The sequence below is a fragment of the Aegilops tauschii genome, chromosome 2 (genome assembly GCF_002575655.3).
Source record: "Aegilops tauschii subsp. strangulata cultivar AL8/78 chromosome 2, Aet v6.0, whole genome shotgun sequence".
Taxonomy (NCBI): Eukaryota; Viridiplantae; Streptophyta; class Magnoliopsida; order Poales; family Poaceae; genus Aegilops; species Aegilops tauschii.
In genome coordinates this window covers 627,908,147-627,932,096 of record NC_053036.3, presented here as the reverse complement: position 1 = coordinate 627,932,096, position 23,950 = coordinate 627,908,147, and the positions used below count along the sequence as shown (strand labels likewise).

The following is a 23,950-nucleotide window of genomic DNA, read 5'->3' as shown; positions in this document are numbered from 1 at the left end:
TCCACCGGCGGCACGCGTGAGCATAGCTCAATACCGCCTCCGGTCCTCGGCATCAGCGGAGCAAATTTTTTGAAACCCAGGAGCTCGTAGAAGAAAATCGCTAACGGCCCCGATATGTGAAGCAAAACGCCGCCCAGAGAAAGAAACGACGACAAGGTCGTGTAGAAACCTCAAAGACTATGAAAGCTGGTCAAATTCAGACGGGTCCACCGAAAACCTAAACCGATCGGATCTCATAACACCGTAGGAGAGACATCTCCACACGCCCTCTGCCGGTGAAAAACACACCAATGGAACGGGATAGAACAAGGAGAACATTATTCCTACACTGGGACAACGTCATTGTTTTGCCATCCCAAGCCAAACACAAAGACTCCTTGAAGAAAACCTCGAAAGATCACCTATGTCGTTGTACGACTGGTCCGTGTCTGATGTCGAGCTTGTCGTCGTACAAAACCATGCACCGACACCCTCTTCTTTGATGACCCATCCAGGGCGGGCCATTGATGAAGATGCTGGATCCCTTCGGCTGCCGCCGACTTCACCAACGACGCCGTCGCACACCTCCCAATGAAGGCCTCCGCTCGAGCACCCTGCATCGCCTCCACAATAGGACTCCTCGATCTAGACCTCCCCGCCGTGGCAGGCACCGTGCGGGCTTTGCCTGGTGACGTGCCCTGGTGGCGGCGAGAGGGGCAAAGGACGGGTGGCTGCTAGGGTTTTTCAGTTGCCTGGTTGGTCGCGTATTCTTCTCATGAAAACGATTCGATCTCGCGTGAATATGCTAGAACTTGGTCATGCTTGTATGCAAAAATTGAATACGCTAAAACTAGTTTGAATTTAAGTTAGGAACCACACCATGTTATTAATTCAATCTTGATTTATAAGTTCGAAATCTTTAGCATGGTTTGCTCTTTGCTGCAGTCGAGGAGAACTTCCCTACGGTGCGACCGGTCGCTATGCTACGAAATGAAACGCGCGACCCCGCCACCGCTCCACCAATGCCGCCGCCGCCGCCGCACCCGTCGCGCCTCGGCTTCCACCCGCTGGAGCCGGCGCTCTCCGCCGCGGCCGACGCGCTGCACCGCTCCTGCCCGAGCTCCCCGCGCCGCGCCGTCCTCCGCCGCGCGCGCGCGCTGCACGCGCTCCTCGTGGTCTCCTCGACGCCCTCCGCGCCCACACCCGGCACCTTCATCGTCAACCAGCTCCTCGCGCTCTACGCCCGCCTCTCCGCGCTCCCCGACGCCGTCGCGCTCCTCCGCTCCGCGCCGCGCCCCAACGTCGTCTCCTTCAACACCGTCCTCTCGGCCCTCTCCCGCGGGGCCCCGCGCCACGCGCCGCAGGCCTTCCGGCTCTTCGGCCAGCTATGCGCGTCCGGGCTCCGCCCCACCGCGCCCAGCCTCTGCGCCGTCCTCCGCGCCGCCGGCGAGCTGCGAGACGGCCGCGCGGGAGCCCTGGCGCACGCGCAGGCCGCGGCGCTCGGCTTTCTCGCCAGCGACATCGTGCCCACCGCCCTGCTGCAGATGTACTCAGAGTGCGGGGCGCCGCGGGACGCCAACCGGGTGTTCGACGAAATGGCGACGCCGGACGTGGTCGCGTGGAACTGCGCGATGCACTGCAGCGTGCGGTATGGCTACCTCGGGCGTGCCCTGGGGCAGTTCTGCAGCATGGTGAGGGGTGGGCTGGCACCCACCGAGAGCACCCTCTCGTCGGTGCTCAGTGGGTGTGCACGCGCTGGGGATAGCCGCGGGGGGCGCGTGCTGCACGGCTGGGTGGTGAAGTCGGAGGAGCTTGACCCTGACACGCCGCTGCAGAATGCGCTGCTCGGCATGTACTCCGGCTGCGGTGATCTGGACACTGCGTTGCATGTGTTTGACAGGATTGAGACGCCCGATTTGGTGTCATGGAATACTCTGATTGCTGGGTTCTCTGGTACTGGGGATGGATGGAGTGCCATGGATGCTTTTGTACGGCTCAAGGATGCGCGGTTTGGCGAACCGGTTGTCCCTGATGAGTATACATTTGCAGCTGTGGTGTCTGCTGCTGCTGCTTTACCTGCAATGCATAGTGGAATGCCACTTCATGCTGAAGTGGTCAAAGCTGGGTTGGAGACCAGTGTCTTTGTAGGTAATACATTGATCAATATGTATTTTACAAATGGGGAGTCAGGCTCAGCACGAATTTTGTTCGATTCCCTTCCCGAGAAAGATGTAATTATGTGGACCGAGATGGTTGCAGGCCATTCTTCGTCAGGCGAAGCTGAATTAGCCTTGAAGTATTTCATTAGCATGCTTCAGGAAGGGTACAAGGTCGACAGCTTCTCTCTCAGCAGTGCTTTGAACTCCACAGCAGAGTTTGCAGGTCTTAAGCAAGGAGAGATGCTCCATGCTCAAGTGGTAAAAAGTGGTTATGAAGGGAATATCTGTGCCTCCGGAAGCCTGCTTGATATGTATGCTAAAAATGGTGCTCTCCAAGGTGCCCATTTGGTGTTCTACACCATACCAAAGCGAGATTTAAAGTGTTGGAATTCCATGATAGGGGGATATGGCAATTACGGCAATTCAGAAATGGCATTTAAGTTATTTGGTGAGATGATTCGTGATGAGCTGCAACCTGACCATGTAACTTACATCTCCCTCCTTTCAGCATGTAGCCACTGTGGACTAGTTGAGAAAGGGAAGTTCTACTGGTTTTGTATGATGACGGATGGTATTATGCCAGGATTCAAGCACTATACTAGCATGGTGAGTTTGTTGGGTAGGGCAGGTTTATTGGAGGAAGCAGTTGATTTACTGCAGAAATCCCCATTTGCCAAGAAATGTCCTGAACTATGGAGAATTCTGCTAAGTTCCTGCGTAGCATTAAATGATTTGTCTGTTGGTATTCATGCCGCTGAACAGGCACTCGCGCAAGACCCAGATGATATGTCGACACATGTATTGCTTTCAAACCTTTATGCTGCTGCAGGCAAATGGGACGTTGTAGCTGAAATTAGGAAAAAGATCAGAGGAATGATGGTTGAGAAGGAACCTGGGCTGAGCTGGATCGAGATAAAAAGTACGATTCATGTGTTCTCAGCAGATGATGAATGCCACTCTCAGATCGATGACTGTCGTGGCGAGTTGCTTCGACTTAAGGGGAACATGGAATTGTTGTATAGTTCTGAAAATGAATTGCTTTCAAGTGGCTAAGTTGCCATGAATATATTTCAGTGAAAGAGCATTTGACTTGCTTTCCTTTGAGGATTGATTATTGATAAGGACCCTCGGGTGAGTTATTAAGATTAAAAATACGGTGCTTGTCTTCTCTGCAGTGCTGAAGGTTGGAAAGGGCCACCCTAATGATTGAAAATATAGTTGTGAAAATGATCTGCTACCAAGTGGCTAAGTTGCCATGAACAGATTTTGCTTAGAACTTAAAAGCGGTTTTGACTGCTTTCCTCTGTCACGGCTACTAATCTGGCTTATAATAAGAATTTGGGTGTAACAGCTAAGCAAAAGAAATGAGAAGGTTTACTTATCAAGGGACAATCTATCAATTTAAGGTTCCAACTTAGCACTGTTACCACCATTGGATCAAAGAAGGTTTACAGTCAAACTGCATCAAACAAGTTACCGAGGTGGAAGTAACACAGTAACAAGCATAAGTCCGACTTATGTTTGGTTCCGCCAGAGACTAGGTACATACTAAGCACTGGATTGATCAGCTGACAAACAATTGCTCGAGTCTGCTTATCAAAAGGGATAGAGAAGTTTGAGCCGATGCTTTGGTGTCTCTTGCATAATATGTCTGTTTGGTTCTGTTTCAGTCTATCTGTGATCGCCAGCAGAATTTTGAGCTATAATTTTATAGAGCAGAGATACCTAAATGCCCTGTGGTGCCCTTTTTTAGTGTTTCAAAGAAATTGATGTTGATTGTTGAGTAGATTATTTTGACAAGGGCTTCTTGAGTTTACACATTAATCATTTGTCAGGTGTGCTCGCTGCTTCTAGGAAAGACACGCGCTGCTGAATATTAAAGGAGACAGAGTAAGACATCCCAGAGATTATACTGGAATTGTTCTAACAGAAGACAAAAATGTACACCTTAACTAAGGGCATGGCCGTATGAACCACAGTTACCTGTCCCAGTCAAGCCCTTCCCAATCATGTAAGCTTCCTGAGTTTACACATTAATGTTACCGGGCATTTAGACTCTCTCATTAATTATTTTTCTTTGGTTTCTGAACTTAGTACATATGATTTTTCATACCCTTATCAATCAAGACAACTAAATAATGCTGATGTTCTAAATTAAGTGACTTCTTATGATTGGGTAACCATATCGATCCATCGTTGTTTAGGAGGAGGGCCACAGCTGCAGCAGTGCAGCAGGTTAGGAGGGAGCCACGGCTGCAGCACTGGGCCCAGGAGGGGACATTGACTCTTCCAAGGAATAAAGGTAAGTTAGGATTTGGCACCGTTAGTTACTCTGTCTCTGTCTCTGTCTCTTAGTCTCTTAGTCTCTCTCTCTCTTTCTGAACTTAATGTGGCTGGAGTTCTACGCGCATTAAATCTAATTATCCTTATATTTCAAATCCAATGTCTCGGCCTTTAGAGGCTATTTTGGCCTCACAGGGTGAAGGCATGTTTGTGCAGGCAATGAAAATAGGGTACTCATTTTTATCTTGTAGAATGTGGTTCAGGAAAAGATATATGTGCCTTATAGAAGATACATTATATTAGCATGTTATGATAAGATATGTTTATATGTATAATGTGGATCCTTGATAAGTAGACTAGCCTGATCTCATGGCAATAACCATGCTCTCTGTTAATATGGTCTCTTCTAAAGTATATTTAACAAAGCTTTCAGTTTGTGTTTATACCACATTCTCTTACAAATTTACATTACAGTATGTCCTAGAAAAGGCACCAGATCACTTTATGCCTTGCATACATGTTTTGGTAGAAACAATGCATCGAAGTCTTCTACAAACTTTTTGGATTTGACAGCCGTACCGTATCAGGTCAATAGTAGCAGTGAAACCGTATCAGGTCAATAGTAGCGGTGAAAAATCAACGGGGTATGGTGGCGGCTAGGGGGCAGAGTCGCCCATGAGTTGCCGGAGTCAAACGATAGACAAAGCAAATAGGGTCGGTTACATATTGATAATAGCATGTTTTCTGGGCAACACATTTTTTTTCTTCTACTTGTTGTTTATTAGTAGGCAGCAAATGGCTTTTAAAAGAAAAAGGTGGTGGACAGGTGGCGTTCATGGCCACCTTGCAATCCTACATTCAGGACTTTGTGTTTAAATTTGGTAGTTCTGCACTATCATTTTCATTTTCTGTAAGTTTTTTACCTTGTGTACTAATGCACGTTTTGTGCTTTTTTCAGAGTGCATAATGTCCCCTCAGGTTCGAATTGCTCTGAAGTTATCAGGGCATTTCCTTGTAGGGCTTGTTCGCATTTATTCATGGAAGGTGAACTACCTGTTTCAAGATTGTAACCCACCTAAAAATCCCTTCTGCCTTCCTGTTTTTGTTTGTGTATGTCGCTCTGTAAAGATTGGTTAGCCTGACCATGAAAGGGTGCTTCAGATTAGAAAAGCATGGTTTTTCTTTGTGTAATTTTCAGGACAAAGGAGGCTGTGGAGGAACTCATAAATGACGTGCTAAATTATTAATTAGCCGTATTCTTGATTTTTCGTTTTTTAAAGATAATTGAGCAACAAGTCACGTAGAGTTACTACCGTATAGTATATTTCTAACTGCATGATCGAAACTGTACATTCTGAAAGTATATTGGACTCTTGCCCTTGGGAAATTAGGCTGTTATATCATTACTTTGTAAATAAATCACATGTTAACTTGCTGGTTCAGTTTAAAGCTGCCGGCAGAGGCTTGCGGTAGGGGAAAATAATAATTGTGCCAGTCGAAAACCAAAGCGTTTATTTGTGACTGTATAATCTGGACTGTGGTTTTATGAAAGTATGTTAGGCTCCTGCTCTTAGGAGATTAAGAGTTGTTGTGGTTTGCTTGGTCCAGTGCCCCGAAGGGAGCTCACGTGCTAAAAAAACCAATGTTTTTTTTATGGTTAGTTCACGTGCTAAAAAAACCAATCTCTGCGAAAATAGCATGCTCATTTAAGTTATATTGATTAATAGCATCTCTATGTTATTAGATACTCCCTCCGTTCTTTTTCAACTGCTTAGATCATATTTGATTCCAATGCTTGCTTTCATATCATTGGTTTGTCCAAAGTTTATGTTCAGAGATTATGCTTCAAAGATATGTTCAGATATCCTACAAAAAAAAGTAAGATGATCGCCCAATTCTAGCTTCATCTGCTTTACCTATTTTTTTTTTTTAATTTAGATCACCTGAGTTCTAGGCAGTGAGTACTAGAAAGCATTATCACATTTCAGTGCATTTTCATACTTTGTGAAGCATTTCAGTTTTATGGATATGGGCATTCAATTGAGAACTGGGAACAATTTTGTTTGACTTTTCAGATGATAATTTTTATCGGTTATAGTTACAATTACTAGAAGTAGCAAAGGTCTGGGTTAATTTAGAGCTTGAGTTGGCAGCTATGCTTTTTTGCATTCCAGATTATGCAAAGAGATTGCCATGTTTTTTTTTATTTCGGTTTAGTTCATTCCCTTATATATCCAGTTGTTTTCTGCAGATTTTTTTTAAATGTTCATGTTGTAATGGATGGATATGTTGATGGCATCGTCATGTCATGTAAATTACATGCAGAACAAATCTATATTTTTGTTGGGACTAAAAGTGAAAACTATATTTGGGACCAAAACTTTTCAAATAGCTCTGAATATGAATTGGGACCTTGCGCTGTTTGGGGTGGAGCTGTTGGGAGTGAGAGGCGGATAACAATAGGGCGAAGAAGCATGCCATCGAGGAGTGCAAGCAGCAGTGCTCCTTCGCAATGGGGTGTGGCTATAGGGGAGGGGAGGCGGCCAACGACGGGGAGAAGGAGCAGGTCGTCGAGGAGTGCAAGCAGCAGGGTAAGATGTGTATTTTTTCAGACGATCTTGACTGTTTTGCAACATGTATTGCATTTCCAGGGATAATCATTTTTCTTATTTATTATTTCCCATGTTCGCTGAAGATTAATTTAGGCCCATACAGTTTCCGTGGACTGGAAGTCTGGAACTGAAGATAGGGCATATTGTTTTGGTTCTGAGTGGTTGGAGATATTGCGGATTGATGTCCCTAGAGCAGTCGGACCCTTCCAAGATAGGTGAGCCTGATTTCTTCTGCAACTCTTCCACCACAGTACATGAAAAGGAATATGTTCTACCTATCAGCACCATTTCTTGAGGAGAATTGTTGCTTCCCCTTTATTTTGTCACACTTTGGTTTCTTCGAGTTCAGAATAGATTCACCTTTATTCTGATTTTCTTTATATATTCCCAGGTGCTAAAATCCTAGGTGTCAAGGGCATTGTGGTGGCGCGATCCATGTCTACTGCGATCGCTCGGCATGGCGTCCATGGCCCCTTTTGCTGCATTCTTTGTTTTTCGGCAAATATGTTCTTGCTTGACCCCTGGTGAATATGTTCATGATTCATAATCATTGTATCTGATTCATAAGAAATAGTGAGATGCTTTGTTATGAGTTACGATATAGGCTTTGTAAAATTTGCATGCAATTTGTTGATGGTTAGGCTTCGAGCTCCATTTCAATAACTTTAGAGCTTTTTTCTGATCCTCTCGAATTTTTCTCATCTATTACAATGAATTACTGCAGATCCAATTTGCATCTACAGTCCAAGGAGGCAAAGTTCTTGTGGCTTAATATCATTTAGAACCTGTCTTTCATTAATATGGTCATTCCTTTGTCTTAATCTTGCTATGGTTAACTCCCTGGCTGCAACATTGTTGAGAGTGGATGCAAGATTTGTTGTGTTTCCCAATACATCATTCTATACAATTCTTAGAATCAACGCTGATGCCTATACGACAGGCTATACACCTTTGTAATGTAATCTTGTGCATGTCAATGGCACCGGCAGTGGTTTAAAACATAAGCTGGTGCGTCTTGTGCTTGCTTGTTGCTTTTTTTTCAACTAGGCATGGTCTCTAATACTCCCTCCGTTCCCAAATACAAGTCTTTTTAGAGATTCCAACAAGTGACTACATACGCAACAAAATGAGCGAATCTACACTCTAAAATATGTCTACATACATCCGTATGCTATAGTCCATTTCAAATGTCTAAAAAGACTTATATTTAGGAACGGATGGAGTAGATTAGATATCCATTAAAACTTGTATATGTGGTCTGCTTCCTTTTGCCTCCATCAACATATGTGTGCTGTTCTTATTATCTTTACATGCTTATTTGGAGGAAGGCCCCATCGTCTAATACAAACATACATGCTGCCCGAGATTCAGATTTTAATGTAAGATTATAAAGAAGAAGAGATAGCATATCGTATTGAGTTAATAGCATACCATTCTTTTGTTACTGCATGATCTGAATGGTGGCTTTATGAAATATACATGCCGACCAAAAGTTATGTATGAACAAAAACTGATGCATATACTCCCTCCGTCCGGTGAAGAGTATACATCTAAAATTTTTAGGACAAATTATGGAGTTGACTAAAAAATGCATTGAAAAGGTGCAAGCCACTATCTCTCTTCTCTTTAATTACCCACCCTCCAATGAGCTAAGTGATGTAGAAATTAAGAAGACCATGTGTAGATTGCTATTGGTCTTGATTACCATGTGATGAGAGAGAAATATTTTTTCCTACTTTAAAGTACATTGGGAAGATAGAAGTACACTCTTTTGTGGACAAATTTTGAACCTAGATGTACACTCTTCACCGGACGGAGGGAGTATGTAACAATATAATTGGGTTCATCAGAACTAATTAATGTTTGTTTTTATGAGAAATAAACATTTGCACTTGTTCTTCAGTTAGTAAGGTTGTTAGATTGCTGCTTCTCTTCATGTTGGTTTATGATCTTTTGGGTGCAGAATGTTAACAAATTGCTGCATCATTATGGCTAAGGTGTTAATACCCCTAAGTAAGCCACCTATTAACTTTAAGAGTAGCATAGTGAGTGCCTGCTTTACACTTCATAAAACAGATGAGCAATAGAGCATCATTTTTCACTACCACCATACTGACCCCACCTAGGCGTGTAACAAACAACATGGTACTCAGTCTGGGCAGAGTTGCAAAAAATGATAATCATATTTAAAGGCAACATTACATGGTCGTCTCATACTTTTCATACCTGAGTTTGACAACAGAAAATGGCTGACAAGATACATCAATACATCACATGCACTCACAGTCACATATTCATATTCTACTCCGGATGGGCCACACACAGAATTGTTCTTGGACCGGGCAAGGTAGCATATGGGCTTTTCAAATACCTATGTTTGACACAGAGAGGGATTTTTTTCATGCACATGGAAAATAAAAGTTTGGTACAAACACTGCTAAAAAAATTCATCCTTAACTGGTCTACACATCTTATAAAAATATGTTTATTTTCCAAAACTCAGATTTCTCAGCTTGATAACCATATTTTCAACTGAAAAAGTGCTTCCTTAACTGGTCTATGCATGCTATACAAATATGATTTTTCTCAAACTCAGATTTCTCAGTGTGATAAACATATTTTCAATATAGCATGATTTAACACATGGGCTTTCTACTACCAATATCGAATATGTCCTTGCAAAATGAAACTATTTTCATCGACAACATGGCTTTAGAGAGTCTCTGCGCCATTTGGCGCAACGGGTCAACTAGTTCTTCTAATTGGTAATTGGGTTACCGTATCTATGCATCTTTGCTCTCTTAATTCAATATGCATAGTTTGGTTGTGCTCATGCTGCACCAAGGAATCACTATTTAACTATGACTCATGGGCTAATCGCTAACTGATGGATTGCTTAAAAATAGGAAGGTGATAAGTAAACTTCAAGGAATCTTGTTGCGAGTTAGAATTTGCACAGACCCTCATTGATGTATCATTAGCAGATTAGCTATATATTCACCAGGTGGAGTAATTATGAATTTGACATGATCCGCATTGAAGTAGCAGGATATAACTATTTACATTGCTATTATTCTCTAAATGGTTTTCAACATTAGTTTCACTACTGAACATAGTTAGTCAATGCTGATTTGTAACTTGCACTATTCAGTTTATTGTTGCCCAAATAATCCAGTCATAGTCTTACGGTACCTAAAGTAGTAGAAATAGTCAACCCTTCCTAGAGTGGCATAGGTCTATACACTGGGACACTGAGTCAATTGTTAGGGAAACTCGGGGAAAGTACTAGGATGGGACCGCTTATATCGAAATAATCTAGTTTTACCAAGTCACTGGAGCTGTCTTAGTAAAGAATACACTGTCCATTGCTGTTGACTTAAGGAACATCAACCAGAAAGTTTGCTGTCAACCTTGGAACTGTTTCCCCTATTTTGGAGTCCTCTTGCGGTTGCTATTTGTCAGCTTCGCTTGCTCTTGATGCTTGATTTCATGCATCTTTGCAAAAAGGATGTGAGTTTAGCTGAGAGTTCTTTCCTAAGTCCTTCCATATTGTTCATGCCCTTCGGATACATATTCTAATTTCGCCTCCGACTCTCACCAAAGATGGGAGGCTACCACTGCTTGTTCCATTTCTTGTTTATGTACTCTCTGCTCCATGTACATGTCATTCACTCCCTGAACCAGACATGCAACACCACTGACCTGGAGGCGCTTCTTGCTTTTTCCAGTGGCTTGGATATGAGCAGCAGACTTGTTGGATGGGGTCCCAATGATGCAGCATGCTGTTCCTGGACCGGCGTCTCTTGTGATCTTGGGAGGGTTGTTGGGTTGGAGCTCTCCAACAAGAGCCTTCACGGCGGCATCTCCCCTGCGATCACCTTGCTTGATGGCCTTGTGACTCTAAACCTCTCTGGCAACTCTCTCTGCGGCCAGCCACCGGAGGGGCTTTTGGCCAGTTAGCAAGGTTGCGGAAGCTTGACCTCAGTGTGAACATGCTCTTTGGTGTTTTCCCGGTGAGTGAAGGTGGCTACTTGGCGATTGAGGTGCTGAATGTCTCCTTCAACAAATTCACCGGATCACACCCTGTGTTCCCCGGCGCAATGAACCTGACAGTTATTGATATTTCTAGCAATGCCTTCTCTGGTGGATTCAACACCACGGCGGCGGCGCTCTGTATTACGCCGGTAAAGGCCCTGCTATTTTCCAGGAATGGGTTCAATGGTGAGATCCTTGCAGGCTTTGGCCGGTGCAGGATGCTCGCTGAGCTGTCTATTGATGGCAGTGGCCTCACTGGGAATTTCCCCAGCGACCTGTACACTTTATCAGAGTTGAGGAGGCTGAGCTTACGGGAAAATCAGCTCTCTGGTAGTCTCAGCGAGCACCTGGGTAACTTCTCTCAGCATATGCATATTGACCTGTCATATAACATATTCACTGGCATCATCCCTGATGTGTTTGGGGGTTTGAGGAGGCTGGAGTTCTTAAACTTCGCCTCAAATTCGTTCAGTGGCACATTGCCTGCTTCCCTGTCGAGCCGCCCAACGCTGAGGGTTATCAACCTAAGGAACAACTCGCTGTCGGGTGAGATTGCCATTGACTTTAACTTACTGGCAAGGCTGAACATTCTGGATGTACGGAGCAACATGCTGAGTGGTGTTGTACCTCCCAGTCTCATGTGGTGCGCTGAGTTGAAGACGCTGAACCTTGGAATGAACAAGCTTGAGGGGAAGATACCAGAGAGTTATAAGAATTTGCGGTCCCTGTCACACCTCTCGCTTGTTGACAATGGCTTCACCAACTTGTCATCGGCATTACGAGTCTTGCAGTACCTGCCCAAACTGACGAGCTTGGTGCTCACCAAGAATTTATGTGGTGGTGAGACCTTGCCAATGGATGGCATCAGTGGGTTCAAGAGCATCCAGGTGCTTGTCTTGGCAAACTGTGCGCTCTCCGGCATGATTCCGCCTTGGCTGGAAAGCTTGGAGAGTCTCAGAGTTCTAGACCTTTCATGGAACAACTTGAATGGAACGATCCCGCTATGGTTGGGCAATCTGAATAATCTCTTCTTTGTCGATCTGTCAAACAACTCATTTAGTGGGCAGCTTCCTGAGAGCTTTACACAGATAAAGAGTTTAATTTCAAGTAATAGTTTGAGTGAGCATGCATCAATAGAGGACTTCCCGTTATTATTCAAGAAGAATTCAGCTGGCAAAGGTTTGCAGTACAAACATGTCAGCAGCTTCCCGCCATCGCTGGTCCTCTCCAGTAACTTGCTTGTCGGGCCTGTGTTGCGTGGGCTTGGCCATCTTGTGAATCTTCATGTACTGGACTTGAGCTGGAACAATTTCTCAGGGGGCATTCCTGATGAGTTGTCAAACATGTCGAGCTTGGAAGCACTAAATTTGTCCCATAATGATCTCAGTGGGAGCATACCAGCATCTCTAACGATAATGACATTTCTGTCCAAGTTAGATGTCTCTTACAACAACTTGGCTGGAGATATACCAACAGGAGGGCAATTTTCCACCTTCGCAAATGCGGATTTTGTGGGCAATTCTGCACTCTGCATTCTTCGAATGCCTCCTATACTGAAGAGGTTCCCTTTGTGGAAACAGGAAATGAACAGCATCGTGGTATGGATACTACAATGACCGCGATGACATACATCCCCGGGGAAGTGGGGTTTGCTTTTGGGCTTTTGATTGTCTGGAACGTACTGTTCTTCATAAGGGCTTGGAGGGTTGCATATTTTCTGACGATTGTTAGGTTCTTTGATATGATTTATGTCATGACAGTGGTGAAGGTGAACAAGCTCAGAAGAGAAGGGGAGTATAAAGTTCATCCCTAAAGAAAGTCAGACACGGTTGTGCGCAGATGTTATTTACTTCATGTGCTGTTTCCTTTTCTCAGTTTGCAGCTTCTTCCTTGGTCCTTGCTTCCGCTTCAGGTGTCACTAGCTTGTTTGATTTAGCAGCAGGGCTCCCTGTGGTTAGATTTTTAGTTTCCCTTCATGTTGCGGACAATATTGTTTGTGATATGTGTTGATACATTAAAGTTTAAGAACTGTATGTTGGATGCTAATCTGAAGACTGGTCACTGTGTGGAGCAGTAAAATCTGCTTTCCCCTTTCTCAGTTTGTTGGGGCATCGATCAAAGATGATTCTCACACTGTTTTTTTCTTTTTTCTCCTCAAAATCTCTCTTTCCATTTCTCTTTATTATTTCTGGAATGATTGGCTTCGGTGGCTCCAAGAAACACATGAATCTTTTTTTCTCTCTCTGTAAAATTGTACAAGCCTTGCTTTACTCTGTTTCTGACTGTTGTCTTGGCTAATCCTAGCATTTTTGAAGGTTGCCTCATTGTATTTTAGCAAGGCTTTTGGTCCCAGCTGGCAATTTCTCGAGTCTGCTCATAGAAAGGAGGGAGAAGTTTGAGCCAATGCTATCGTGTGTCTTACACCAATGTATCTGTTTGATTTCGTTTCAGTCTGTCTGTGATCAACAACAGAATTTTGAGCTACAATTTTCTCTCTCTCTCTCTCTAGAACAGAGGTAGCTGGATGCCCCATGTTGCTATTTTTTAGTGTATCGGAGAAATATTTGCTTGTTGAATGCTACTACTATTATTTTGACAAGGGCTTCTTGAGTTTACAGGCTAAGCATTTTCCAGGCGTTCTGGTTGCTTCTATGAAAGATATGAGCTGATGAATGCTCAGCTTTAACTAAGGGAATCATGTTGCAGAGTTACCTGTCCCAGTCAAGCCCTTCCAATCTTGTAAGCTGACTGATGTCTGAATATTCCTTTGTGGGTGGTAGCATGAATTTTGTTTCGTTTCAGAACTTAACAAATACAGTATGACTTTACATATCCTGATCGAGGCAACTAAATAATTATGAAGTTCTAACCTAGCCACCGTTTGGTTGGTCTTGGCATCCAGTCGTGGCATTCGGGCTCGATATTGAGCGGTCCGTCCCTAACGCAAAAAACTGCTGGCCCAATTCGGAGCCTGTGTCCTCGACATCGCTAGGCATTGGGATGATAGCGTGCTTATCTGTTCGCGAACGGAACCAACCCAGCGTCGTACCTCCCGTCTCGACGAACGGCGGCGGCGCCCATCCCGCCCGCCTCCACACCGAGCCCCGGCGGCCGGCGTGCCTGCACCCCAAGATCCTCCCGCCTCGTCTCCACCCCAAGATCCAGCGGCCGACGCCACCTGCCCGCCCCGCCGGAGCTCTCCAGCAGCCGGTGGCACGTTCCCGCCCCGCCACCGCCAGAGCTCTCCAGCGACCGGCGCCACCCTCCTACTCCGCCTCCACCATGATCTCCGGCGACCGGCGTGCCTCCACCCCGAGCTTTGCCGCCCAGCGCAGGTGTGTTGCTGACCGGCTCCTTCCTCTCTTCCTAGAGCTCCCACCCTCTCCCCTCTCCCCTGTCTAGCATCCAGCCTCCTCTTTGCTCCATCTCCCGGCAAAGTCTCAAACAACTCAATGTCTCACATTGACAACCCAAACAACATTTGGCATTCGATCGACCTCAATATCAAGTCTGTGTTTCGAATATCTAAGCATCCAAACAAAAAAAAATTGGCATTCAATCTCAATGTTCCGAATATCTAAGCATCCAAACATTTGACCACTATGAAAAATACATTTTGCATCTATACAAGGCCACTAACAGTAATCGAGGCTGATGTTTTCTCGTACTAGCAACTTATTTAATACTTGCATGCATGTAGTCATAATAACACTGTGCTACTTTCTTCCCATTCCTTTCTTGCATGCATACAGGCGTATTAATGAACCCGGTTAACGAAAAGAAAAGTTGACTTGTAAAACAACCATTAAATTTTACTTGGTACCTGTAATCTGAGTTTGTGGCCTTGTATAAGGGAATGGAGGGAGTACCAATATAGTGTGACATTGATATTCAACCCAATGCAATGCCAAGGCTCCCAATGCAAACATCCAAACATAGCATAGTGAGTTCGTCTAATTGGCTAACCCTCTCGGTCCATCGTTGCTCTCTTAACACAGATTGCTACTTTGCTCATGCTCATGTTGCACCAAAAGATCATAATTCACTATGAATCATGGTTTCATTGTAGATGATTGATTGCTTAAACAAGTAAGTGGCAAGTACACAGTTCTTGTTTTCATATCATATGGATCTTACATAATACTTTAGCCCCATCCTTGTATCCAGTAGCTACATATAGGAACTTAGAAATTTGATATGACCTGCATTGAAGTAGCATAATATACTTGTTTACATGGCAATGATAAATTCTCTAAATTTAACTTCAACACTTGTTTAACTGTTTAAATTAGTTAGCTAATGGTGATATGTAACTTGCACTATTCAATTTTTATTCTTCATCCGAAATAATACAGGCCTACTCTTAGTAGAAGTAGTTAGTCCCTCCTAAAATACTGTAAGATTTAAACTGGGGAGCTGAGCTGATTGTTAGGGAAACACAGGGAAATTACTAGGAAGGGATGACTTGTATTAAAATAATCTAGTTTGACTAAGATTTTTTAGAGGGGGTGGGGGGTATCATATTTGTTAATCAAATGAAGACAGGGGCCTAAAGCTGTCATTAAGTAAATAATACGTAGCGCAGGCCATTGACTTCGAGAACAGCAACCAAAAAGTTTGGTGTCAAGCAAAGATTGATCTGTTTTTTTTCTTTTGGAGTTCACTCACGACTGCAGCTTTGTGTTCTTGGTGTTCTTGGTGTTCTAATTCATGTAGCTTTGCAAGAGGGGTATGAGTTTTGCCCAGAACTCTTTCTGAAGTCCTTTGAAAATTTTCATGCGCTTCAGAAACATTTTGTACTTCCGCCGCAGCCTCTTGCCAAAGATGATTGGCAGACCCTCCCAAAGTGCTGTAGGACTTACATTGGGTCTCTGAGTCAATTATTGGGGAAACTCATGGAAAGTACTAGGAAGAGGTGATTTGTTTTAAAATAATATAGTTTGACTAAATCAGTTTTTTTGTGTGTGGTGGAGCTGGGATTCATATTTTTTTCATGACACGGGGACAGGGAACTGAAGCTGTCTTTATGTGAAGAACACGCTGTCCAATGCCATTGACTTCGAGAACAGCACCGAGAAAGTTTGTGGTTAAGCTTCAAACTGAACTATTTTCGGCCATCACTTTTGTTCCAGTTAGAGCTCCCAGAGGACCAGACCACCTTCTTACTCCATGTTCTTTTATCAGGCTTTCTGGACAAGGATGCCGCCAAGGTAACAGGTTTTTCCTTTCCTTCTTTTGGAGTGCTCTCACAATTGCTTTTTGTCATCTTCGTGAGTTCTTGATGCTTGAATTCATGCAGCTTTGCAAGAAAGGTGGGACTTTGGCCTGAAATTCTTCTCCAAGTCCTTTCCAAATTGTTCATGCCCTTCAGAATCATTTCCTAGTTTCGCCACCAGCTCTCGCTAAAGATGGGAGGCTACTACTGGTTGTTCCCCTGCTTGCTCATCTGCTTTCTGCTCCACACACATGGCAGCCACTCCCTGAACCAGACATGCAACTCCACTGACCTGGAGGCGCTTCTCGCTTTTTCCAGTGGCTTGGATAGGAAAGGCAGCAGGCTTGTTGGATGGGGTCCCAACGATGCAGCGTGCTGTTCCTGGACCGGCGTCTCTTGTGATCTTGGGAGGGTTGTTGGGTTGGATCTCTCCAACAAGGGCCTTCATGGCGGCATCTCCTCCGCGATCTCCTTGCTTGATGGCCTTGTTACTCTAAACCTCTCCCGCAACTCTCTTGGTGGCCAGCCACCGGAGGATCTTGGCCGGTTAGCAAGGATGCGGATTCTCGACCTCAGCATGAACGTGCTCTCCGGCGCGTTCCCAACGAGTGAACATGGCTACCCCGCAATTGAGGTGGTGAATGTATCCTTCAACCAATTCAAGGGACCGCACCCTGTGTTCCCTGGCGCAACGAATCTGATGGTTCTTGATATCTCAAGCAATGCCTTCTCTGGTGGCATCAACACCACGGCACTCTGTGTTGCGCCGGTCAAGGCCTTGCGGTTTTCTGGGAATGAGTTCACCGGTGAGATCCGTGCCGGGTTCGGCCGGTGCAAGATGCTTACTGAGCTCTCTGTTGATGGCAGTGGCCTTACTGGGAAACTCCCCAAGGACCTTTACACAATATCAGAGTTGAGGAGGCTGAGCTTACGGGAAAATCAGTTCTCTGGTAGTCTCGGCAAGGACTTGGGTAACTTGTCTCAGCTTATGCATATTGACCTGTCATATAACATGTTCAGTGGCGTCATCCCCGATGTGTTTGGGGGTTTGAGGAGGCTGGAGTTCTTAAACTTGGCGACAAATTTTTTGACTGGCACATTGCCCGCTTCCCTGTCGAGTTGCGCAATGCTGCGAGTGATCAACCTAAGGAACAACTCGCTGTCGGGCAAGATTGCCATTGACTTCAGTTTACTGCCTAGACTGAACGTTTTGGATGCAGGGATCAACAAGCTGAGTGGTCCTATACCTCGAGATCTCATGTGGTGCACTAAGTTGAGGACACTGAACCTTGGAAGGAACCTGCTTGATGGGGAGATACCAGAGAGCTTTAAGCATTTGCGATCCCTGTTGATCCTCTCGCTTGCTCAAAATGGCTTCACCAACCTGTCATCGGCATTGCGGGTCTTGCAGCACCTGCCCAAACTGACGAGTTTGGTGCTTACCCGGAGCTTCCGTGGTGGTCAGACAATGCCAATGGACAGCATCAGTGGGTTCAAGAGCTTGCAGGTGCTTGTTCTTGCAAACTGTGCACTCTCAGGCATGATCCAGCCTTGGCTGGAGAACTCAAAAAACCTGAGAGTGCTGGACATTTCGTGGAACAAGTTGAGTGGACCGATCCCACCATGGTTAGGTAATCTGAATAATCTCTTCTATATCGATCTGTCAAACAACTCGCTTAGTGGGGAGCTTCCTGAGAGCTTTACACAGATGAAGAGTTTAATTTCGAGTGCTTATTCGAGTGAGCATGCATCAATAGAAGACCTCCCATTATTCATTAAGAAGAATCCATCTGGCAACGGTTTGCAGTACAACTGTGTGGGCAGTTTCCCACCATCGCTGATCCTCTCTAATAACTTGCTTGCTGGGCCAGTCTCGCCAGGCTTTGGCCATCTTGTGAAGCTTCATGTGCTGAATTTGAGCCGGAACAACTTTTCAGGGCGAATTCCTGATGAGTTGTCAAATATGTCGAGCTTGGAAGTCTTGAATTTGGCCCACAATGATCTCACTGGGTTCATACCATCATCTCTAACAAAGCTAACATTTCTCTCCAAGTTTGATGTCTCGTACAACAACCTCACAGGAGATATCCCAACAGGGGGCCAATTTTCCACATTCACAAAAGAGAGTTTCGTGGGCAACGCTGCACTATGCTTTAGTCAGAATGGCCCCTGCTTCGGAAAGGCTACTTTTGAAGAAACAGAAAATGATGTCACCGATACCGTATCCACAATGCCAGCAATGACATACATCACCGCGGAAGCGGGATTCGCTTTCGGTCTTTTGACCGTCTGTAACATACTGTTCTTCGCAAGGGCTTGGAGGGCCGCGTATTTTGTGGCGGTCGACAGGTTCTTTGATATGCTCTACGTCATAATAAGGGTGGAGGTGAACAAGCTCAGAAGAAAATGGGAAAATAAAGAGCATCCATAGAACAAGTCAGGCACGGATCCTGTCAGGTTCTATCTCAGGAACTTGTGTGCAAATGTTTTTTTTTTAACTTTATAAGTTGTCTCCTTTTTCTTAACTTATACCGTCTTCCTTGGTACCACCTCAGGTGTCATTAGGTGGATAGATTCAGTAGCAGGGATCGTATGGTTAGATCTTGAGTTCCTCTTCATGGTGAGGACAATATTGTTTGTGATATATGTATTGACACAACAAAATTTATGAACTGTATGGTGGATGCTAATATAAAGACTGCCCGCTGTTCTCCGCGTGGAGCATTACAATATGCTGTGCCTTCCTCTGTTTGTTTGGCAAATTGAAAATGGCACTTGTAAAATATTCTGGTTTCTTTCCATTGAATCTTTTTTTTTTTCAGTTTCTCTGTACTGCTTCTGGTATTTCAGTTTGTTTTATAAGTGCGACTGTTGTTTAGGGTAGTTCTAGTTTTAGCAAGGCTTTTGGTCCTCGTGAGTGGGCAAAAGAAAAGGAAATGTTGTGTCAACTCCTGCAGGAAACTATGTGTGAGACAGAAACATTGCTTTAGAACCTTTATGCTTCTGCCGGAAAACTGGCCGTTGCAGCAGAAACTAGGAAAAGAGCCAGAGGGGCGATGGTTGAAAACGATGAGTGCAACTCCCACATAGATGGCTGTCTGTGGCGAGTTGCTTAGACTTAAGGGAAACATGGAATTGTCGTATAGTTCTGAAAATGAATTGCTGTCAAGTGGCCAAGTTGCCATGAATAGATCTTAGTTAAAGAGCATTTCAGCTGCTTTCAACTGAGGACTGATGGTCGACCCTGGGCCTGGGGTGAGCTGTAAAAGACCATAATATGGTTGAAGACGTAGTTGCGAAAATGACTTGCCGCGTTAAGTGGCTAAGTTGCCTGTCCAAGTCGAGCCGTTCCAATCATGCAAGCGGCCTGAGGCCTGAATATTTCTTCCTTTCTTGATGAAAGCATTGCATTTAGACTTTGATTCATTTATTAAATTTCCTTTAGCTCCGGAACTTATTACATATGATTTTACATGTCCTCAACTTCAATGGTACCTAAGAGCTTGAAATGGTACCTAAGAGCCTGAAATACAGTCTCAATGTATGTTTCTATCTTTCTAATTGTCATCATGTCTCAATGGTACCTAAGTTGAATATCATCTAATGTTCCATATTTTTCTTCTTTGAATCATTGACAGCATTTGATGATTCTTTTCAATTAGAAAATTACATAAAATGTGATATTTACTATTATATCTCGAACTCAACTAAAAAATTAGTTTAGACTACCTCTTTGACTCTATGAACTGTTGCTAAATCCTGACGATATATGATGGCTACATTGCAAAAATAGAAAGAATGCTACTACTACTAGCTTCCAATCAGTTGCATTCGAATCGTAAGTGCAATTTTTTTAAAGTCAAGTCCAATCCAAATGCAAGGCCAAGAACACAATACAAGTAGAAACAGACCCGATCCTGAAAGCTGGGCTACTGAAGCTTACTTTAAACTGAACCTTCGGGAATACACATGCAAGAAACAATACTCCCTCAGATCCATATTAGTTGTCGCTCAAATAGATATATGATATATCTAGTACTGAAATACGTCTAGATACATCCATTTCATCGACAATTAATATGGACCGAAGGGAGTAGTAGAATTGATAAATGTAAATGTCAGCCGGCTATAAGCAACAAGGAAGAACAATGAGCAAGGAGCCTAGTAAGGGTGTTCATTAAGCATGTGAAGAAGGAAGAATATCGATCGAAGCCCTGAGCCACGCTTAACGATCACAATCCATTGTTAGTACAGATCATCACATGCACTTTGATGGTAAAATAGACTAGTCTTCGTTATCTGCTCTGAATAAGTTAGACAGATGCTGACCGAAGAAGAGATTCTTACACTAGCTAGGAGTGCTTAGGGATATCGGTGGGATTGGCTGAGACCTTAGGTCTCCACACCGGAACGATCGGGAAGGTTAGGATGGCACATAGGCCCTGAGGGCCTCCCACATCGCGCGCCATGTACATGTACCCTCCATGACCCTATTTGGTTCCCCACGAGTTCTTCAAGATCCAGTATCTTCGTAGGAATGCGTCCGTGCCATAACCGACCACCAAGATGGCGTGGGTGATGGTTTTGTTGCACGGACCAGTGTACATGCCCATGTCCTCGCTGTAATAGTGGAAATATATGTCGAGCCCGATTTCCACTATGACGGGCTGGATCGCCACCGCCGCCATCAAGGCCCTCTCGCTGCCGTATACTACATGGAACCCTTCTATGGAAGCAAAGCGGGAAAGGCCATCCGCCCTCATGTGGCACCGACGCTGAATGCCGTCGTACGGGTAAGCCCTGTCTGTCGCTATACGGTTCTTTTTTATGAAATCCAAGGCTCGCCACGACTCGCCACATCTGCAACCAAGGTTAGCTTTGTCGCAGTCGACGAGCATCTGTGGCGACAGATCCTCCAGCTTGCCGGTCTTGATAGCAGTTATGCCCTCCACAGCGCCAGCGGCTACGAAGGCCCAACATGCGCCGCAATACTGCCCTTGATTCTTGACGCTTGTCACCGCGTGGTGGTCCCGCCAATCAACGCGGTCAGGGAGGTCCTCGTTGGTGATTGCGGTATGAGGCATGTAATCGAAGTGGTACGGGAGGTGGCCCGCCGAGGTGCAATCAGCTTCGACTTTGGGTAGCTCGGCATGGGTCTTGTCGGCGAAAATGTTGAGTCCGAGCTTGGAGCGCGCGTCGCCCTGGTTATTCTCATGAATGAAGCGCACATTCTGTTTGAAGATGCTAAAGCGCATCAACTTCTCATCGGGCTCACGCGCCACCTCGTTGAACGCGCACCAGCGCTCATAGAGATCCCATAGTGACTCCTCCGACTCTAGGTCTTGACCAGTGATGCCCATGCTCGTGACTGGCACAACAGTTGCCATCGCGATGGCGGCCACGATAGTGCGGCCATGGTCACCATGTTTAACCCACCCTGCACCGCACAACATATATATATAATAGCTCAATCACTTTACTAGTTTATTAGTTTAACTACTAATAGACATTAATTGTACCGGTAAAAGTTCAACTACAGCTTGCTTTGCAGGGTAACGAAAGAGGATTCCCTCCTCGAAACCCCATGGACGCAACCAACTATAGGAGAAACAACGCAGGAAACCTCTAAGACAGAATGGTCAATAAGGAAAGAGAAAATAAGTATTTTCGATCACCATTGCTCATATGATTCTACTGATCCCCCAAAACAAGAAATCCACAAAATAAAACAGTGACAAAAAGTAGAAAACCAGCAGGAGGACGGCTCCCTCTCATGACTAGGGTACACCTATAGCAAACTAATACAGACCAACGGTGGCATCCAAACAAGTCTGGAGTCCCAGCCAACAACACACAAAGAATAGCGTCGCGGGGAAGACAGTTTACCGCATTCCTCCTGTTCTTGAGGCATGCTAGCTCCTTGAAGGGGGACCCGTGGTCCATGGCAAATAGCACGCGTGGTATCGAAGAGAAGTGCTTTTGGTGGATGCAGTCGGAAGCAACTGCTTTTATAGATTATACAGACTATTCTTTAGTGTAGAGCACTCCTAAAATCTTGGGTATATATTAAGCTATATCATATCTCAAAATACTATGCACCATATCTCGAGCTATCATGTACATTAAATAAGGATTTAGATATACCTTCTCCAATGGCACTTCAAATGTATCATATCTTAAGCTATATCATATACATTAAATATTTTTTAGATAATAATTCTCTAAGGGCATTCCTAGTGCTACATATCTTAACCTATATCATGTACATTGAATGTGTATTTAGATACAACTTCTCTAAGGGCACTCCCAATGCATCATATCTTAAGATATATTGCACATTAAATATGTGTTTAGATACAACTTCTCTTTGGGCAGTCCCAATGCTTTGCCTTTGACCATATCTTAGTCATTGCGCCTAAGCAAACAAATTATGTAGCGCTCTATTTAATGAGAAAAGAGAGAGATACCATATCTTATTCTAGATATAGTTCTTAGCATAAAAACCAATGCAACTTTTACTTTTTGTCTCATAAAACACATTAAATGAGAGGATTTAGATACAATAATAAGATACTCCCTATGTCCCATAATGTAAGATGTTTTTTGACACTACACTAGTGTCAAAAAACGTCCTACATTATAGGAAGGAGGAAGTACAATATATTGGAGGGGTTATATCTGAGTTCACATTTAATGCATATATATGGTCTAAGATATAATGCATTGGGAGTCCCCTAAGGACACTCTCAATGCATCATATCTTTAATGTACCATAAGATATATCATATACGTTAAATATATGTTCAAAAGAAGCCTATAAGAAGAGGCACAAACCGGGACTAATGGTCATGGGCCAGGGGCGAGGCGCATTGGTCTCGGTTCGTGCGTGGAACCGGGACCAAAAGGTCCAGACGAACCGGGACCAATGGCCCACGTGGCCCGGCCGGCCCCCTGGGCTCACAAACCGGGACAGTTGCCTCCTTTGGTCCTGGTTCGTGAGCGAACTGGGATTAATGGTATTACGAGGGCCGAACCAATGCCCTGTTTTCTACTAGTGTCCTCCCTTGCCCTCTCCGACTCCTCTTCACTGTCCTCCTCCTCATGTTTCTTCACTGAGCTCATCTCCTCCTCCTGTTTCTCTTCCAAGCTCATCACCTTTGTCATTGTGACTATGGTGCCACTGACCACCACTTCTCCCTTGATTTCCATCCCTTCTGCCACAATCTCCTCCTCCCCTGGCATCCAACCCACTTTTGCCAGATTGCGCTTGAAATCCTTGATCTCATATGCAATCCGAAGCAATTGCTCAATTTGTGGAGTTTTGTCAACTGAGACCAGACCTAGGAGTTCTTCTACCTGCCTGCATATGTCCTTGCAATACAAGGACACGTTAAGGTTGAAACCTTCTATCTCATCATCTGTCTCGTCCTTCGTCTCATCACTCCTCTCAGCCTCCATCTTCTTGCACCACTGCGGGATGCGACCAAAATATCTCGTGAAGATTTTAGTTGCACTAGTCCTGATTGCATCCTCCATGCTTGCTCCTGAACATACACCGTAATAATTGAACAACCGAAGCTCATTACCATTGTCTTCCGTGTAGATGAGCTCGCCCACCTGCCTCTGCAGCTCTTTCTTGATGCGTGAGTATACAACGAGGGCGCTTC

At 44.6% G+C, this 23,950-nt stretch overlaps 3 protein-coding genes and 1 pseudogene across 7 annotated transcripts; 3 read left to right on the top strand and 1 right to left on the bottom strand.

Moving 5' to 3' along the window:
• Window positions 1–966: 966 nt before the first annotated feature.
• Window positions 967–7,696, top strand: LOC109732756 (pentatricopeptide repeat-containing protein At3g50420). Of its 3 annotated transcripts, none has more exons than XM_073509343.1 (6): window positions 967–3,679; window positions 3,974–4,149; window positions 4,343–4,440; window positions 5,380–7,012; window positions 7,117–7,248; window positions 7,425–7,696. In XM_073509343.1, the coding sequence occupies exon 1, from the start codon at window positions 1,002–1,004 to the stop codon at window positions 3,189–3,191; it is 2,190 nt and encodes a 729-aa protein (XP_073365444.1). In that variant the 5' UTR covers window positions 967–1,001; the 3' UTR covers window positions 3,192–3,679; window positions 3,974–4,149; window positions 4,343–4,440; window positions 5,380–7,012; window positions 7,117–7,248; window positions 7,425–7,696. The 3 variants fall into 3 exon arrangements, with proteins under 3 accessions (XP_073365444.1, XP_020147534.2, XP_073365443.1); XM_020291945.4 differs by having other exon boundaries at window positions 967–4,149; window positions 5,380–5,465; window positions 6,673–7,012; XM_073509342.1 differs by having other exon boundaries at window positions 967–4,149.
• Window positions 7,697–10,636: 2,940 nt separating this feature from the next.
• LOC109732751 (phytosulfokine receptor 1-like) lies at window positions 10,637–12,881 on the top strand (annotated as a pseudogene).
• A 1,130-nt stretch (window positions 12,882–14,011) lies between these two features.
• On the top strand, window positions 14,012–19,010 carry LOC109732758 (uncharacterized). 3 transcript variants are annotated; one of them, XM_040400104.3, is made up of 5 exons: window positions 14,012–14,403; window positions 15,856–15,983; window positions 16,077–16,278; window positions 16,368–18,740; window positions 18,839–19,010. In XM_040400104.3, exon 4 carries the CDS (start codon window positions 16,477–16,479, stop codon window positions 18,712–18,714), a length of 2,238 nt encoding a protein of 745 aa, XP_040256038.1. In that variant the 5' UTR covers window positions 14,012–14,403; window positions 15,856–15,983; window positions 16,077–16,278; window positions 16,368–16,476; the 3' UTR covers window positions 18,715–18,740; window positions 18,839–19,010. The 3 variants fall into 3 exon arrangements, with proteins under 3 accessions (XP_040256038.1, XP_040256036.1, XP_020147536.1); XM_040400102.3 differs by having other exon boundaries at window positions 16,368–19,010; XM_020291947.4 differs by lacking the exon at window positions 15,856–15,983 and having other exon boundaries at window positions 16,368–19,010.
• Window positions 19,011–19,991: 981 nt separating this feature from the next.
• LOC120974756 (KDEL-tailed cysteine endopeptidase CEP1-like) lies at window positions 19,992–22,283 on the bottom strand. The gene has a single exon (XM_040401163.3). It carries the CDS (start codon window positions 21,734–21,736, stop codon window positions 20,774–20,776), a length of 963 nt encoding a protein of 320 aa, XP_040257097.1. The 5' UTR covers window positions 21,737–22,283; the 3' UTR covers window positions 19,992–20,773.
• Window positions 22,284–23,950: the final 1,667 nt, after the last annotated feature.

Coding starts and splice junctions, on each gene's coding strand:
- LOC109732756 (XM_073509343.1), top strand. CDS start 1,002: ATGCCGCCGCCGCCGCCGCACCCGTCGCGCCTCGGCTTCCACCCGCTG.
- LOC120974756 (XM_040401163.3), bottom strand. CDS start 21,736: ATGTTGTGCGGTGCAGGGTGGGTTAAACATGGTGACCATGGCCGCACT.
- LOC109732758 (XM_020291947.4), top strand. CDS start 16,477: ATGGGAGGCTACTACTGGTTGTTCCCCTGCTTGCTCATCTGCTTTCTG.